Source organism: Protopterus annectens, chromosome 12.part0, assembly GCF_019279795.1.
Source record: "Protopterus annectens isolate FY-2018-M chromosome 12.part0, PAN1.0, whole genome shotgun sequence".
Lineage (NCBI taxonomy): Eukaryota > Metazoa > Chordata > Ceratodontiformes > Protopteridae > Protopterus > Protopterus annectens.
Genome location: NC_056746.1, coordinates 1111072883 through 1111091580, shown reverse-complemented (window position 1 = coordinate 1111091580; position 18698 = coordinate 1111072883). Strand labels below are relative to the sequence as shown.

Genomic DNA, 18698 nt, shown 5'->3' with positions numbered 1-18698 from the left:
CATTGAAACCCACATTCAAAGAAAATATGTCTGGCCAGTGGCAGATAAAGATTAACTTTGGGCTGTTTTCAAGTCATAGGCTCCTTGCACAGGACACATACATGTGTTCTTTGACACACCTTCCTGATTGTATTAAATTATATTCTTTGTATAATACAGTACAGTTGTTAGAGGGTGTTTTAAATTTGTTTTGAACATTGTTCCACTAAACAATGAAACAAAATGCATGCACCAATGACAAAACTGCCCAATTCAGAACATTTCCTTCAAAAAAGTCTACTCAAACTTCTACAGTCCACCAGTATCAGTAAATATGCACGGTCTCTGCAGAAGTAAAAGTCATCTAAATAATTCTACATTAAAGAACTCCGTAACTAATGAAGAGGTTGCTACTAGCAAACAACGTTATATTTCATTGTTTCATCTACAAATAAAGTGTCTGTTGCCCTTGAGGAATAAATTGCCTATGTTACATTAAAATAGTAAAATTGCAATAGGGAATGGATGGCAAACCGATAACAGGTTCATAGTTATTATGCATCTCTGCCAAAGAGGACAATCTCAGGACTGCAACATCTACCCCCTTTAAAAGTACAATACAGTACAGTATCAGCAATGCATCTAAATACTGTGGGAGTAGAACCCACAGCTGTCTGCATCAAAAGCAAGTACACTACCTGTTGTGCTATTAACAATGCAAGTAGACTCAGCATAAGCAGCACTAAACTTCTCCAAGCTCTCAGCTTCTTGTAAATCCACTCAACACTAACTCTCTCTCAACTTTGAAGCACAAGAAATTTGGAAAAAGCCAAAATTTATTGGGGGGGGGGGGGGGGAGACAAAAGCCAAAAAAACTAGGGACATGTAACATTGCTTGTATAATCCTGGAAAGTTGCTAGAATAAAATGTTGTGTTATCACCATGCGCCAAGTCTTGGACTCAGGACCCTGTGCACTACAGAGCAACATGCCACTATGCCAAATCAGCTGTTTCCTTGAAAGACAGGTAGACTGAAACTTAAATGGCTATCATGTAGTGAATTCAGTTCTCACCATACCTTTCAACATCTTAACAGAAAAAAACCTGGATAAAGCCAATAATGGGGGAATACAGCTCCAAGAAAGGGACAAATTTCAAATACTGATCTTATAAATAGAAAATCACTAGAATAAAAATGTTACCATGTACTTTTTGAAGAATATGAAGTCTAAAATTCAAATGCCTGTCATTATTTAGTGAATTCAAAATCCAGAAAACCACAGAATTTATGAGGAACAGAACACAACATAAATTTCACAAGTGGTGGTGGGTAGAGAATTCAAGCTCTTGCTACCTGCTCCCAAGGTACAGGGTTTTAGTGTAGCCACCAGGGATATTTCTCGAGTTCTCTCTAGCCACCAGGGCATTTTACACACACACACTTGCTTTAAGTTTCTACCTGCTTCATCAGCATTAGAAAGCCAGCACACAATTCCTGCTTCAAAAGTTGTCCACGTCCATCACCATTAGAAAGAATGTGAGAGCTGTCCATCAGCACTGCAAGAGCAGCAAGCTCCTACCCAGCCTGCAGACGTTGCAGTCCAATCCCCTTCCAGTCTATGCATTTGTAACTGCATAGACTTCTGGGATCTTTGCTGTTGCAGGCTGTCTTCCTAATCTGGACTGTCGCACCAGCAGTCCAGATTCTGTGCTTATACTCCAGACTGGTTCAGTAGCAGTCTGGACTCGGGAAACAACATCGCAAGTGCACATGTGTGAATTCTGGGACTCACTTTTGTTGTTTTTTTTTTTCTTTTGTACAGCTGGGGGTGGGCTGCACAAGCCGCTACTGGATTGTATTCCTTACATTATCCTTCCTTGCTCATACATGGCCAAACTTCCCTTTCTGTTTTATTTCCTTTTCTCTGTACCGTGTACATTACGACCCTTTCTTGGCTATGGTTTTATGGCAAACCTAACAGTGTCTCCCCCTATTATGTAATTTTATTTACCTTACCCATTTACTCGTCAGCACCTAGACATTATTTGCAAGAAGTTCCGTGTGCTAGGTTTGACATTTACTACTAGTTTACTAACTCGGTGAGAGCGTGTAGGCACTTTTACACAAGCAATAATTTAATAACTTGATACTAAAGACAGATGGAATGAAGTCTAGTCACCAACTTATTTTAATTTCTTCATGTTTTCTGCCACTTTTTATGCTCTCATCTTGGCACTTGCATCCTGTTGTTGTAGCATTACAACTTTTGTCAAAGTACGTCTATTATCCTGTATGTGCAATCTCTTACTTATGCTTAGGAAACATTCTGTTTATAAGTTACATTATTTATCTGTTGGATTATTATTCAACATTAGCACTGCCTTGTTGGAACTTCTCTCTCCATGCTTTAAATAAAAGTGAGTCTTTGCCAGCTGAGCATTCTACTTACCAAAATAAACACTATTTTATAGTTTGTTGAATAATCTCTGCTCTTATAATGCTCTTGCATTTGTTTTTATTCATATTTATAAGTAGTTTTTAATTCAGTGTAAAATGTATTTGTTGCAATTTCATGACAACTTCCAGGAAAAAAGATGCTTATAAAAACAACTCATGTTGTAGACCGTATGCTGGACAATTTTTACTGTTACAGTACTCTGCTCAACTTTTATTTTAAAGCTGATTACGTTTGCTTAATAAAAATTTGGAGAAAAAAATATATATATTTGTCTATCTATATAGACAGATTTCACTTTTCTGTCATTAACAGTGAGAGAAGTGGGGGACCCTGTTCATTTTACAGATATCAAGATAATCCATTACTTTTTTACACTCAAGAATCAACTTTCACCCTAGTACTTTGTTTCAGGATAGCTCAAATAGGTTTTTACTCAGAATGTGTGCGCGTGTGTGTCACACACACACTTACATGATGGGCATAAAAAACATCTTATGTGCAACAGTGACTAAGTGCACTACCATTAAAAACTCTGAGATTGCACGCACTGCACAATACTAGTAGCAATACTCTCATATTCTTGATCACCTTAAGTAGGGCTGGTCTAATGGTCAAGAAGTTTACCTGATAGACATAAGCCACGTGGTTTGATTCTCATCTTTGAAAGGGAAATTACCTAGGCTTAAAATGGTCGACAAGTGCAGCTAGCCCAGTACTTCACTATGAACATTTATAAGAACTTAAACAACTGAAGGCCTGTTTGTAATTGCAACAGCAAGCTGCCAGAGAAATAAGTGTTTTTACATTATCGTACTACGGGAACAAATGTAAATAAGCACAAAACAGACACTAACTCAATAACAGCTATTATCTACAACATTATGCCTACTGTTCAACAACTAACTAAAGATTTAAGAATGAATGACTGTGCAATACATCAGTGATTATATAAAACTAGACACTGTGGATATGAAAAGTAAATCTATTATACAGAAGATGGGTGACAAATTGTTGGTTTGCAGACAAAGATGCCCTCTGTTTTACACTTTACCCAAGATCCAGGTAGCCATTTTCTTCTAGGTGGGGGGGGGTCCAGGAAAGTACAGGAATTATGTTGTATTTATTATTACAACCATAAGTAAATACATTTTCTTATGCAAGTGATAACTCTTGTTTGTAACAGTTAAATGGGAGCATTGCTTTGCGTTTCTAACACATCTACAGTATGTATTCCTCCACAACACAATTCAACTGTGGAAATATTAAGGTACCTTCTTGGAGATGCTAAGCTAGAGATGAAACATTAACTCAAATAGTTTTGTTTGAATAATAATTGGTTTTAGCTTAATGAAGAATTTTAAATGCATACATGGTGCAGCTAGCTATTGGGGGGGGGGGCTAATTTTGCCCCAATATATGCACACCTGTGTTTGGGAAAATCTGAAAATAAGACATTACATCAGGATGTGTACCTTACTGAAAATGAGTTGGTATATAGCATAAGAAAAAAAAGTCATGGCCAAAATCAAAAAGGGTAACTCTCACAAACAGAACAGCCCACTGATCCAACTAAACAAAAAACTAAGATGTCTAATAAAATCCAGGAGGGCCAGTTATGAAGTCAGGAAGGCTCTCGGGCCAAGGACAACCACAAAGCCTTCTTCAGTTATGTCAGCAGCCTTAAAAGGTAGCACACAGCAATGTGCAGAAGTGGTAGTAAATGGCACAGCTATCACTAACCAGGGAGACAGCAAATGTTCTAGCTGACAGATTTAGCTATACTTTAACTCCCCACTACTCCCTGCGACATTCCTTCTAGCAACTATCAATAGGAAGCAAGTCCTGGTGGCATTCAAAGGCCAAAAACACCACTTCAGTGGGACCGACAATATCTCCTGTTGTCTCCTAAATAGCTTCAAATGTGACCTAGCAGACCACTAGAGGCACTGTTCAAATACAGCCTGAAAACAGGCTATGTACAGATTGAATGGAAGGCTGTAATGGTCATACCTCTCCACAACGATGGACCATCAATCGAACCCAGGAAAGACAGATCCATCAGTCTGACAAGCCTAATATGGAAATCTACAGCATTAGTTATCAGAGAAATTATCAAGGACATTGACAAACTACAGACACTGGACCTTCTATGTTTGGCTTTGTCACAGGAAGGTCTTATCCTCTCAACCTGGTAGACTTTTTTGAGAAGGTCACCATGTACACTGTCTACCCTTACCTGGCCAAGGTGCTCCAATACAATACCCCACTAATTTACTGCCAATAAACTCTTAGCAGTAGGCATGAAACCCTACATTAATTTATTTACATTTGTTGACTGGGAGTGTCCGACTGGATGTAGCTCCATTTTCAGTGGAGACCCAGGAAGAAAAGCTCCACCGTTAAAATATACAGACAGTAGTTACATTGGACTTACATAACAATTAACAATTTGGTCAACAGAGCAATTAACAATTACAAACATAGTTACAGATGAAGAACATAGTACATCAGTAGACAACTAGAATCTTTATCATCTGTGAAATGCATAACAGATATATACAATTGTTACAATAAGAAGTTCCTGCTGTATAATAAGTAGTTAAGCTTATGAACATCAGAGCTTGCTATAATCAAGGTAGTTAGTGGGGTGGAAAGAAAGGTAGTTGGTAGATGGGGTGGGTGATATTAGAGGGAGAGTTGCAAGGGCATAGCCAGCATGTTTTTAGGTGCGCTTTTAGTAAAGTTTTGAAGTGGGTGCATAATGGTACGGAGGTAATTGAGGGTGGGAGGGAGTTCCATAATCCGGCTATGGCACAAGAGAATAGTGCTTCTCCATCAGAGTTATTGGCTAGTGACCTGTGATTTTTGTTGCTGGATCTTAGTGGTCTGGTGGTGCGATAGGGTTTGAGTAGATTCGAGTAGATTCTGGAGAGATGGGACTTTCAGTGGATAGTTTACTAGTTTGTGGGCGAGTGTGAGTTGATACCACTGAAGGAGGTGAGGGAGTTCAAGCCAGCGCAGTTCAGCAAGTGAAAGACAGTGGTGACTACGGTAGGATGCCCCTGTGGTGAAATTGGCGATTTTGTTGTAGCAGGTCTCGAGCTTGTTTAGATCGCATAGCCTTAGGTTGGTATATATTGGAGAAGCATAAAGTAGTGTGGAGATAAGGTAGGAATTTGCTACGGAAATCTTTGGTGAGAAGTTGCTTATTTCTGTATACCGCTCCTAGTTTTTTTGTGGACTTTATTTTTATGGTCATGGATATTTGAATGTCAAATTTGTTTATTGTCCATTTCCTATTATAACTTAGTGGGATATTGTATTGGAGCACCTTGGCCAGGTCAGGGTAGACGGTGTACATGGTGACCCTCTCAATGTCCTTCTAAAGTTTGTTTGCTTTTTTTTCTTAGTCCTTCTCATGCACCTCTGCAGAGCAAGTTTACTACTGTAAGAATCATGTCTCTGTTTTCTTTTTAATTGTATATGCAAGTAAAATTATTACCATACTCCTTTGTAAAATTGCCTTTTAGCCTAAAATTTGAGTGTACTCATTTTAATATTATCTGTTTAGAGGAGCTCATCTCCCCAGGCCTCTACTGAAAATGGACATACAACTAGTTAGACTAGCCCAGTCAACAAATGTAAAATAAAATAAATATTTCCACTCCTAGCAATTTGGTGTGTTCTGTTGGGTGTATAGTGGTGTTGTCTTTTGCCGTGATGTTAAAGTGAGAGTTGTTTTGAGTATGTTTGGTGGGTTGGAAGAGGAGTAGTTTAGTTTTGTTTGGGTTGAGTATTAATTGGGCAACGGATAACCATGTTTCAGAGAAAAAGGCTTCCTGTGTGACTTTTTGCAGTTTGGGTAGGGACTGGGCTGAGCAGATGATGGTCGAGTCATCCGAGTATTGTACGAGTGTGCCATGTTTGGTGGCAGAGGCTAGATTATTGGTGAAAATAGAGTAGAGTAGGGATCCAAGGATGGATCCTTGGGGAACCCCTATAGAGACAGGTAGTTGGGGAGATATGTCATTGACCGCCAGCAATCTGTTGTATGGCAGAGACAGGTAACTCTGAAACCAGTTGGTGACTGATTCAGAGAAGGATAGGTTATTGAGGACAGAGATGAGTTGTTTGTGTGGGACCATGTCAAATGCATTAGATAGGTCTAGGAAAGTAGCAGAGGAGAGATGGCCATTGTTTTTATGCTGAAGAATAGTGTTAGTAAAAGAGAGTATGGCAGTGGTGGTGCTATGGTTTGGTAGGAAACCATGCAGAGTACTGGAAAGGAGATAGTCAGTAAGAAAGTAGTCCGTGACCTGAGAGTGAATGCATCTCTCTAGTATTTTGGAGTGTGGAGAAAGAATAGCTATGGGGCGGTAATTGGTTAGTTCTGTGGAGGTTGTGGAGGGGAATTATTTGTGATACTTTCCATAGTGTGGGAACGTAACTTTCTGACAGAGATCAGTTAATTAAGATGGATACTGGGTAGGCCAGAGCATCAGCTGCAATTTGTAGGTATTGAGAGCTTTTTTTTTTTTTTATATGTTGGAGGTAGGAACAGGAGAAAGAGAGAAGACAGTGGGGAGATTACTAGTTGAAGTTCTGGGTTGGAGGGGAGGGGGGTTGTGTTGTCTAGCTAGTGATAATATGGTTTGGGTGAAGTGTGTGTTGAATGAGGCAGCAATATTTTCGGAGGAGTGAGGGATGTTAGGAGGAGGGTACTGACTTTACCTGTGTGGAGAATGGAGTTTATAGAGGACCAGAATTGTTTGGGGTTGTGTTGGGAGGAGTCTAGGGCAGACTGGTAGTATTGGAATTTGTCCTATTTTATTAGCTTTTTGATTCTATTGCATAGTTCTAGGAATTTGTCTAGTTGAGGGGGTTTTGGTTTTGCACCAGTGCTCCCAGGCTTTATCCCTGTTTTTCATTTCTGACTTTGTGGTTTTCTGTAGCCATGGGGAGGGTTGTGCTTTGGTTCAGGAAAGTCTTACGGGGGCGTGGTAATTAAGGATGCTCAGGAAGGTATTATTAAAAAAATTCAACTGCGTCATCAAGATTGCGGTACTTTAGAGGATACCAGTTACATTCTTTGAGGGATGAGATGAATGTGAGTGGGTTAAAGTTTAGTTTTTTACGTATTTGACGGTAGATGACAGGTTTAGCTTGGTATGGGTGTTTTTTCAGTAGGAATGTTGGGGAGTGATCACTGAGGCTATCTGCTATATATGACTGGGGGCTCTTACTGACTAGCATCCAATCCAGGGTAGTGTGCTTGTTGGAGTTTTTATTTATCCTGGCTGGTGACTGGACTAGTTGGGTGAAGTCATGAAGGTTTAGATGATGGGTTGGATGGTTGCCAGAACAGGACTGCCAGTCAATATTGAAATCACCTAAAATTATAGTTTCTTGGGGGAGATAATGGGTAGACCAGCTGAGGAGGTTTTCTAGTGGAGGGATGTTTTGGCCAGGTGGGAAGTAGCATCCAATTATGTTGATTGTTTTATTTTAAGGTTGGTATATATTATCATTGCCTATTTGTGGAGCTGATGATTTTAAGATCTGGATGTTTAGATGCTGTTTAAATACTATAGCTATACCGCCTCCTTTCTTGTTTAGCCAGTCTACTCTTAGTATGCCGTAACCGGTAGGGAGGATTTGCTCACTGGTAATGTGAGGGCTTAGCCAGGCTTCTGTCAGGATGACTATATCTGGGGAGTACAAGTCTATGGTGGCATGGAGTTCATGGACCTTGTTGGATATACTTCTAATATTTAGACTTAGAAGGAAGTCACTTGGCTTTCTAGTCTGATTATGAGGATTGGGGTTGGAGATGGTGGGGCCAGGGTTGGGGTGGATGTCTCCACATAAGGCTAGTTTTGATATGCATGAGGTTATTAGTTGTTGAATGTGTTTATTAGGGAAACTTTGAGATTGTGCTCTGTGGGTAATAGGTATGGTGGGAGGGTTACTATGTTAAGTTGTAGGGATGCTTTATGTTTGAGTAATATAGTTGATAGAATATGTGGGGGGTGCAGAGGGATGGGAGGGAAGCTGAGTGAGGGGTGAGACACGAGTGGTGGTGTGAGTAGTAGTACAGTGGCAGTGGTTGAGTGGGGGAATGATGGAGTTTTTGGTAGGATGTAAGATATGCACGGAGAGTGCATGCAGTGAGCATAGGTATGGTATGCTTATACATGTTAGCTGAGGAGGAGTGATAGTAGTGGGAAGATGGAGGAGGTAGTGTTGGGTTTAGTGCCATGGTTGGCTGTTGGAAAGATGGGAGGGGTTTGCGTATGTAATAAAGGTAGGACCACTGGGGGCAGGAGGGGAGCAAAGCGGGCAGAGACCCTGCTAATTGCTCTTATGAGGGGGCTGGAAACAATCATGTAACAGAGTAAACTGATATAAGAACATATGATAGTGAATGTGGAGACTCAGGTAGGTACCCTGTATTTCCACAAACTATCAGTTAGCTGTGCCCCAGTTCAGGCAGCTTTAGTAAGTTTTATTGCAGGGCTGAGCATAAAGTGCTCAAAGGGTGGTTGTAGTTTTAAAAATGGTGCCTGCCACAAGTAATATTTATTAACTTTGGGATTGTCTTAAGGTAATAAACAGGGAAGGGGGAGAACAAGGGTGTAAGCAGGCAGTTCTTTTGTACTGCTGCTAATAAGCCAAGATCCAAGCAAAGACAAGTTTGTGTTTAAAAAACAGAATTGACCAAGGACTGCTCTGAAGCTGTAAGTCTTTTTTTTAACCATTTCTCAGGTGGAAAAACAGGATAACCTTGTATCAGTAGGCTAATGTGGTCTCATTTTAAATTAACAAGCACGTTATTTGATCAGTTATGGATACTATTTGCTAACAGAAGGGAATAAAAGAGAAAATGGAAGAGGAGTGCGTGTGTGTGTGGGGGGGGGGGGGATGCTTACAAGCCAAAGCAGAGTGCTCTCCAGGGGATAATGAATATTAGCTCAAACAGGTAGACACATACTCAAAGTTAACTTTAGCCGTTTGTGTTTGCAGACAGTTCAGACCCGTACATAACTTGCTGGATGGCTCAAAGAACGGACTGAAAAAGTCAGGATCAATGAGACCACTTCAACCAGAAAACCAGTCACCACTTGAGTACACCAGGGCTCTGTTTTGGGCCCACTCCTGTTTGTCATCTACTTCTCAGAAGTCAAGGCTAATGTCAAACATGCCAATTTAGCTGAAGAAGTGTGTCATCATTGTTGTAATTAGACACATAAATGCCGATCCCTGAGGAAGGTCACTCATGAAGTTTTCCTTAACTTAGCAGTCATCACCAATCATGACATCTGTTTTGCCCTTGAGCCAGTTTTCATTCCATTTTACCACAGAGGGATCTGTCTTTAAAGAGAGAGAGTCCCTTGGATTTTTTTTTGTTTTGATTCAGCCTATGTTTACATTTCAGGCTTGCCTTTCTGAGCATGCTCACTTTTGGCTGACGGGGGGGGGGGGGGGTGCCTGAAGGAAATTTCAAAGGTGTTAGTCAATTCCATCACAAACTGCAGTTGTACTGACAACAGCTCTCCCTGTGAGCCATTTATTAATTTAATCTGTGCATTTACCCATTGAGAAAAGTAGCCTTTCAGGCATTTTATGACCCCGACTGCTGCTGCTACTCTACAAAGCACATCAGTAATGCAAGGCTTTTAAAACATTAGTAAACAAGTAATAAACAAGAGTTTTTTTTTTCTTTAAGTTCATATTTTATTCTGTGCTAATTGTGAATCCTAAGGCATCTATAACAATTTTATGATATGAAGAAAGCATCTGAATCAGGCAATCAGTAGTGGAAACCATATTTTGCTTTCTTTCATGTTTTACTGTGTTCTGATTTTTGAATACTAGCCTGGTGTAGCGAGTTTCTGACCTGCTAGTAATTCCATAAAAAGCAAGTGTGTGCCAGAAGGTTGGAGCATTAACAGACACACTCTTCTGTTCCTTTTTCAGTTTCTAGTTTGATATGTGGTGATTTCTGAACACTACTAGACAAGTGCACTATTTTTTATGAATGGGCTGCTTGTACATCTGTAGAACCACACGTGATGCAAAATTTAAAAATTAGTATACACTGATTATGCTCAACAAGGTTTTAAGGTTGAAAGTAATTTTGTTACAAATATGTAACATAAATAAGGTATTAAATAAAGCTTGCTTAAATGCAGAAACAGAGTTTAGTAATATGTGATCAGCATCCATATTAAATTACCATGGCTTGGAAAATAAGGAATCTGTTGAATGGACATTCTTAGCAGGATGTATGCAAAATCGACAATGACACTGTGACAATGTGTTTCCTTAAAAACATGTTTTTTTCTGCATGGACAACAGGACACTGATATCAGCATTGGCACAAGAACAGATGTTCTTATACAAAGATCCAAATAGAATACAGGATGTTCACACTGTCAGAAAAGCTGGTCTCTTATAAATTCAGCAAAAATGTGACAAGACATTGTTAAACAAGGAAGCTTAAAAATAATATTAAGTCAGTATTTGCGTCAGCATCTGCAACAATTAGTACTGTTTCTACAGGATGAATTCTCCAAAACAGAATACCAAGAAGAAATGTATGTGTGTGCATGACTAAAATTGTATATAAAGATCTGTATGAATCCAGTTATGTTAGGAGTATTGGTACGGAGACATTTTCTCAAGGTAAATGCTATATCTCTCACATCATCTGTACTATACGAGAAGTAAGGTGGAACAGTACTTAGCTGCAACGTTAGTCCATTTGGTTTATTATAAAAAGTTATTTGTTACTACTCTAAAGTTGATGCTGCAAAGTATATTCTCTCATCAGTGTATATTCTGCAAATTTCTGTATGCAACAGACTGTGAATGCAAATATAAACAGACTTTGATTTCAGCAGAATCTAGCCAGCAAGACCGAGTGTCTTAGAAGACTTCAAATCCATCACAGTAAGCTCCATATAATTTTTCAATGGCAAGCTAGCCTGCACTTGAACTTAAAATCTGCATTCAAACACAGGGGGAGTGATGGTAAGCTCTGCAGTCAAATTGCAGTAACTAACATTTGTACGACGTATATGTAAACCCTAAACAGAAGTATTCCAGTTTATGCAGCTTGCAGTAGTAAAGTTTTTTAGACGTCTAAAATCCGGAGTGAGACTAGTTCAAGAAAGTTGCAGTGCCATAAATTCAAGAAAAGGTGAATATCCACTTGTACAGCAGTCCGCTGCCTGCTTCTCAAGTGACTCTGAACACCTTCCAGCCATCAGCAACAACAGCCTGATCACCTGTTTTCTTGCTAACTGGTAAGACTTTTTTTCTGGGTCACATTTTAGTGTGGATGCTATTAGACAGTTTGGATGCTATTAGACAGTATGGACATTATTTATAATTCACGCAGTAGTAAACCAAGCTTTAGTAAATTGCAATGTTGGTATACACAGCACATTAGTAAAATGTAAAACCTTATTAGAGCAGGTTGATAGTAAGGCATTATGCAAATGTATTACAATATTTGACTGGTATCTCAAAGAAAACCATGTGGGGTATGACAAATGTTTATTGTGTGCTTCAACAAAAACTGCATTTTGTGTATTATGCCATAAAAATTATTGCATCATATTGCTAAAAAAAAAAAAAAAATAGACTATGAAGACATATCTGTTCACGACACAGAATTAATGTTTCTATTAAATTCAGATGTTGGACAGATATGGTCTGTCACCAGATGTAAAAGGTTTATTTCAGAGTTGCAACAACAGTCAAATCCGTTACGGATAGAACCTCTAGTACATTTTGTTACAAAAGAATGTAATTTGTTACAAAGAATGTAATACACTTCTAAAAGAGAGAAACAATGAGTTTAGGAAGCTTAGACAAGTTATACATACATCTTTTCAAAAGTGCTTAGGAGTTTCAGATTCAACAGAACAGGCTCCTGAGACATATCAGGCAGACTATGAGGATACTCTTCAACAGCAGTTGCAGGATAAAGGAAATAAATTAGATGAACTGACAGAGACTGGGAACTTCCTGCATACACAGCTAATCTGTGCAAAAGAAATATATTTTATAATATGTTTATGATTTGAAAACGGTTAAACATACATGGTAGGGACAAATCATTTTTAAATGTTTTACTTTCATTCAGTTAAAGCAAGACATTTATCAGTACTACAGTAAATTAGAGCATATGACTGCCATTCTTAGCATAGTCAAAAGGTAAACAAAACAGTTATAGTGCATAAAATTAAATAAAAATAATAAGAGTAAAGATTTTAAGGTCACAAGACTGACACGTCTGTATAAAGATATACAGATACAAGACAGACATGCATGTATGTTCTTTTCATCCAGAGTACATTTGTTTACAATGCACAAAAGCAAAAGGCAGACAACAGCAAATATAAATAATGTAAATATAAACATGTGTTAGTTAAGCTAATATCTATTTATTTTTTTACAGTTTTTTTATAAAATTGTATAGTAAACACCACACCAAACAGTTAAAGTTCTGAATTTTAAAAAGAAAATCACAGATGGTATTAGAGTCAAACAGTTTTTGTAAAATTAATGGCAGGACAGTTAAATAGATAAATAAAAAATACTGAAATCCATGTAAGCTAATTGTAATGTAGTATAAATGCACAGTTATGCAAATCACAATCAAATTAAAGGAAAAATGCCAAAAGAATTAACTATAGTTTATAGAGTATAGTTTGTGAGCTCAGACCCTCCTAGACTGAATGAATCGTTACAGGAAATGTCGGAAAACTAAGATAAACAACAAGACCTATTGCCAGACAAGTAGCTTGATTTTTTTCTAAAGCATCATTGTTATTAAAACATAATTGTTAAAATGTTTACATGCAACACTATTTGGTAATTGTAATAAAATGTCACAATTGTGCATAGATGTCAGTGCATAGATGTCACTGATAATCTGTTTGCAAGTAAATGTTAAAAGGAAAAAAAAAACCTCAGTTGCATCAAGTACAGCCAGCAAACGGGCTATAGTATATATACAGTTCAAATCAATTGTGCAGAAGGGTGTAAATATCTACTAGAGGTAATAACCAACAAAAGCTTTATAAAAATGATCAAATCAGACGGGGGTCTATAGTTTGGTAGCCTAATGAGCAGATGTGTGGCCAAAGTATTGGGCTGGTGTACATTCTAAAGCAAATAAACAATACTGTAGTATACTACAGAGGGAGGGGCACTTTCTCAGTTTTACACTGACTGTATAAGCAGTACTGCACAAGGGTCTGAAATAAAGCTACAGAGAAAATAAACAAGGGTCTAAAATAAAGCTACAGGAAGAAATCTCTCATTCCTTCCTGACAATACTCTTTTAGGGGGAGGGAAAAACAGGTATTAGTATTAGAAATACTGGTAAACTGGATTAAACCTGACAGGATAAGATATTTTACAAGTCGTTAATAGCTATCATAATGGTTATTATTGTAGTATTAAATTGTATTTGCAACATGTTAAACTGCAAAGCTATACACAAGATGATTTAAAATTGCTTTATTTACAGCTATACAAGAGAGAGTAAAGATATGTAAAAAATTGAACAAGATTGGTCACTATTTTAATATGCTTTTGGCAAAACAATGTTGGTATAAAAAAACATGAATATTTTTAATTGTTGAGTATGTAGTTTAAAATAACAGGACATATGCCTTTGGTGCCAGTTCCACTAGATATTTCTAGAGAGACAAACATTTTCCAAGATGTTGCTTAATATTAATGTTATTCAATTTTAGACTAAATGTACTTTATAGTCTTTGTATGTACAAATGCAGAATAATTCAGTACAAATGAAATTACTGTATAGTAATGATTATGTGTAGAAAAAAAATGGGTCCAGAGTACCTACTGTGTAAATACATACTGTACATGATACATTGTAATAAACTCAAAATTAAATTTGTCAAGTTGTAACATCACTGATTTTACCACAGCTAGAGGAAAATTATATTAAAATATTGTACTCATACAGCTAATTGACTAATATGTACATAGCATTCTTTAAGCCCATTCAGTACTTTATGTTCACTTCACTGTCAACCAAGGCGTTAAATGGTCAGTTCAGAGACAAACACAACGTGATGGTTAAAATGACATTGAAACTGTATATTTTCAGCAGTGTATAAATGCTTGCAGTAGCACATGGTTCTTGTCTCTTATAGTTAATTCAACAGTTGCAAAGAGTTAATGGAACAGTTCTCTAAGTCATAAATTAAATTCTGTGATTGCAAAAGAATAAATGAATCAAGTTAAACTAAAGCAGACAGCTCATAATTGATGAAATATTTTCACAGAATGGTCTGCAAAAGAGAAAGTTGTTAGATACATTCAGTTTTGGTAGCAATACTGGATATCATTGTAAAACTACATTTTGACTTAGCAATACTGGATATCATTGTAAAACTACATTTTGACTTGTATCATTCAGTTTTGGTAGCAATACTGGATATCATTGTAAAACTACATTTTGACTTGTATCAAAAGAAGACTAAAGGTTTTGTTTCTTATCAAAAATACATATCAGGATAAAGTGTTTTGAGTACATTACAATAAAAAAGAAGGAATTGTAAGATTATGCTCAACACGGTTTTAAGGTTGAAAGTAATTTTGTTACAAATATGTAACATAAATAAAGTATAAAATAAAGCTTTTTTAAATGCAGAAACAGAGTTTAGTAATATGTGATCAGCATCCATACTAAATGACCATGGCTTGGAAAATAAGGAATCTGCTGAATGGACATTTTTCCCATACAGACTTAAAAACAGGATGTATGCAAGAGCAAAAAGTGGGGGCATAGTTCACCAATCCAATGCAAGTCGGAGAGGAACACAAATCCAAAGATTAGAGCTGAGACAAGACTGGAATTGTTGATTTACAGGACATTTAAAAGTAAAATGACACCGTGGGTGGGAATGAAAGTGACATGCCGAAGTAGGCATGACATCTGTCATCTTAACTCAGACCATAATTTTAAACACTGGGATTGTGCCTTTAAGGCTACAATCCCATTGTGCAGTACGGCATAAAATGCTTTTGCTACATTCAGGTGGGCAGTTTGAACAGTGTAACCATTTCTAGATGCTTGTGTTACCTTATAAGTACACAAGATTGAGAAAACAAGACCTGCCCTTAACAAACCTGAATTGTGTCAGGTCAAGCCAGAATACACTCTCAAATGTCCTAGTTTGTGAAGTCAGTGATGAATTTCATTGCTTTGCAGAGAAGACTAGTGAGGCTAACACGTCTACAGTTGCTTGGATCAGTCCTGGGGGCCCCTTATGAACTAGGACCACCACAGTGTGCCACTGATCAGGAACACAGCCTACAATATCGCTTAATGAAGAAATTACTAAGGGAATCTGAAAGTGCCTGCTTGACAGTGTTTATAAGACAACATGGAATATTGTTGGGACCCACTAAAGAAGCATTTTTGGTACTGGTGAGCACTTTAAGGATACATTCCTTGGGCACAGTGGAAGGATAAATTTCCAGGGACAGATTTTCAGCAAACGTTTTAGTCAATCCTGTTGGGATCTGAATAGGATATGCTATTATAGGCGAGTTCAGAGCAGTGATGTGACTTATTCCTTAGTTTTCTAACAAAGCTGCTGTTCAATTTTGGGGTGAGCATAGAGAGAGAGACTGGTGGTTTCCATGGGCAAAGGTGTTCTGAAGGTAAAGGCAACCAGTTGGTGATCAGACTTAATAAATGAGGGACCAACCATGGGCAGGCAGCAAGCTGCGTCCAAGTTTATGAGAACCAGGTCCAGGATATTTCTGCCCCTGGTGGGGTTATGGACAATTTGATCCAGGGAATTCCTGTTCACACAATCTGTGTTATGTCGTGCAAAACATGCTCTTAGAAGTATAAATACAAAAGTCTATGACGACGTAGTTGAAGTCACCAAGAATTACTGATCAGTCTCTGATAGAGATGTTTTCTAGGAATGCTAGAATTACCATGGTCATATAGGACTCATGGAGAGGAACCTGTATCAGTCAATAAGTTGTAGGTCCACAAACTCAGGGTAAGCTAGGGTTCAATAAGCTCATTTGGTGGGTCACTGGCTATTATTTTTGTATGGATGAACTTTTAGAGTCAGATGAAAACGGAGATGACATCAGTGGGCTTGAAGGCACAACATGCATAGAACCCATACACGTAGAGGGATTGCCCTCATTGAGAGATGCAGTCACTACACAAACATGGGCTTGTTTACATATACAGAAATGCCTACGTATCAGACTGTTTGTTATTTAGACTCCCAGCATTAAGGAGTGTTATGTTATTTAGACTCCCGGCATTAAGGAGCGTGGCCTTGAGGTTATATAACTCAGGATTCAAATGGAAACTGGAAATCAAAGCCTATCAGTTTTAAACAACTCAATTAACCAAACTTAAGCCACCAACACAACCCCCGAAAAGAATATATATAGGTACAACTGGCTGAAAAAATTAAAACCACGATAACCCCTTTATTACAAACCTGAATTACCCCTTAGCTTTAAGTCCTCAGCTCCTCTTTATTTAACAAACAAATAAATAAAATGCCAAACTGTTTAACTGCTGTAACAAGCATGACAAAAGGAAAGAAAAAATATTTAATTACAAAATAACCGGCAAGGGCCTTCTAATCAAGTAATGTGAAGCAGTGGCAAAAGCTAAATAATTAAAGCAGTTTTCGCCACAAAGTCCTCTCGAAGGCTACTAGTAACCATACATACAATGGCAAAGACACTTTCGAATACTGCACAAATGCCTGCAAGAAAATACCGATTTCCTACAGCCGTTTGGGGTAATTCTGGGTTACTCAGGCTACAGCGTATCCAGTTAAACAAAACTGTTTCCACATGGGCAACCAACACACTTCCGGGTGCTGTAAACTACAGGTTCAGCAAACGTTAATGAACCACCGTCCACCCCAAAATTTTCAGTCTCAGAAAAGTACTGTCACCTTTGCTTCCTGGCTGCAGAAGATCCAGATCCCACCTTGTACGAAACAGGAAATTGGCATAAACATCTCCAGACTGCAAGGGATGGATCACCAGCTCCTCATCAAAGCGATCTCCAAATGCAGAATCCGCCTCCTCTGTCAACTTATTTTCAACCAATGTTGCTGCGTTATGGATCTCTTGCTCGGGATGCCTAACCTCCTCATTTACTTCAGATTTCACAGGACTAAATAACAGCAGAACAAGTGAAATACAGGCATAACTCATGCTTGCGGTGAAATTCTCTAGGCTGAAAGGACCCCACTGACATCACACCTGACGTCAGAGGTGGGAAAATGGGTGGGGTTAGCGATTTGCGCCAATATTAACATTTCCGCCGCTTTTCTTATATGTGCTGCTAATAAGTGAAGCGTAGCATTCAAAGAGTGACTACAATCCCAATAATCGGGGGCAAGTTTAAAATATTAACACTATTATCTCGAGACACTAATAGAATGAGCTAATGAGAATCAACTCAATCTCTCACAAGAGCAAGAAATCTGGACTAAGCAAAAATAATGGGAGTGGGTGGGGGAGTGTGCATACGTTTCAGAACTAAAGCTTATTTTGCAGGTAAATAGTGTACTCCTGGAGAGTGCCGAATTTGAGATTTTTTAAATGATAACAAAATATGAAATACAGTGTCATTCCTTCAAACCAGCACGTTATTACTCACAGGGTGAGTGCACACAGTGATTTCGGATTTGTAAGAACTGAAAGAATTGTAAGGTACTGAAAAATGACTGGAACTAGAATGATCTGGAAGAACTGTAATCTTTCAATTAACCAGATCTGTGCTGAACAAGTGCAGTATATCTCAGTTTCTCGTTTATGGACCAAATCATGTACCTTACAGTATAAAGGTCTGCACACAAGATTTGATGAAGGTGGTTTATTATGTAGCAGCAGCATACAGTGGCGGTAGATGTCAACAATATCTGAATCAAATCTTAATTGTCTCACATTACAGTGTTGATAAACTGAAACATATGGAGTTATACTGTCCTTAGCTTCTGCATTCATACACTGTCCCTAGCTTCTGTGCTCAGAACTATTCTTTTCCTCTCGAATGGCAGAATTAATATTAACTGCCCTGCTTTCTGTAGTTACTTGAATGCTGGATATTTGACCTGACTTCTGCACTCACTTGATTGTCTGTACTGAACTTCTGTGGACTGTACTGCAATAACTTTCTGTGCATTAGTCTGAACTAACTTACCGACTTCT

The 18698-nt window shown here is 38.2% G+C and overlaps 1 protein-coding gene across 1 annotated transcript in view; it reads right to left on the bottom strand.

Moving 5' to 3' along the window:
• The window catches only part of PIGT (phosphatidylinositol glycan anchor biosynthesis class T), a 573188-nt gene extending 555431 nt beyond the window's left edge, over positions 1-17757 (bottom strand). The window contains exon 1 of the mRNA XM_044090119.1: positions 17435-17757. Within this exon, the coding sequence (XP_043946054.1) occupies positions 17435-17699 (265 nt within the window). The 5' untranslated portion in view covers positions 17700-17757. The remainder of the gene's footprint in view (positions 1-17434) is intronic.
• Positions 17758-18698: the final 941 nt, after the last annotated feature.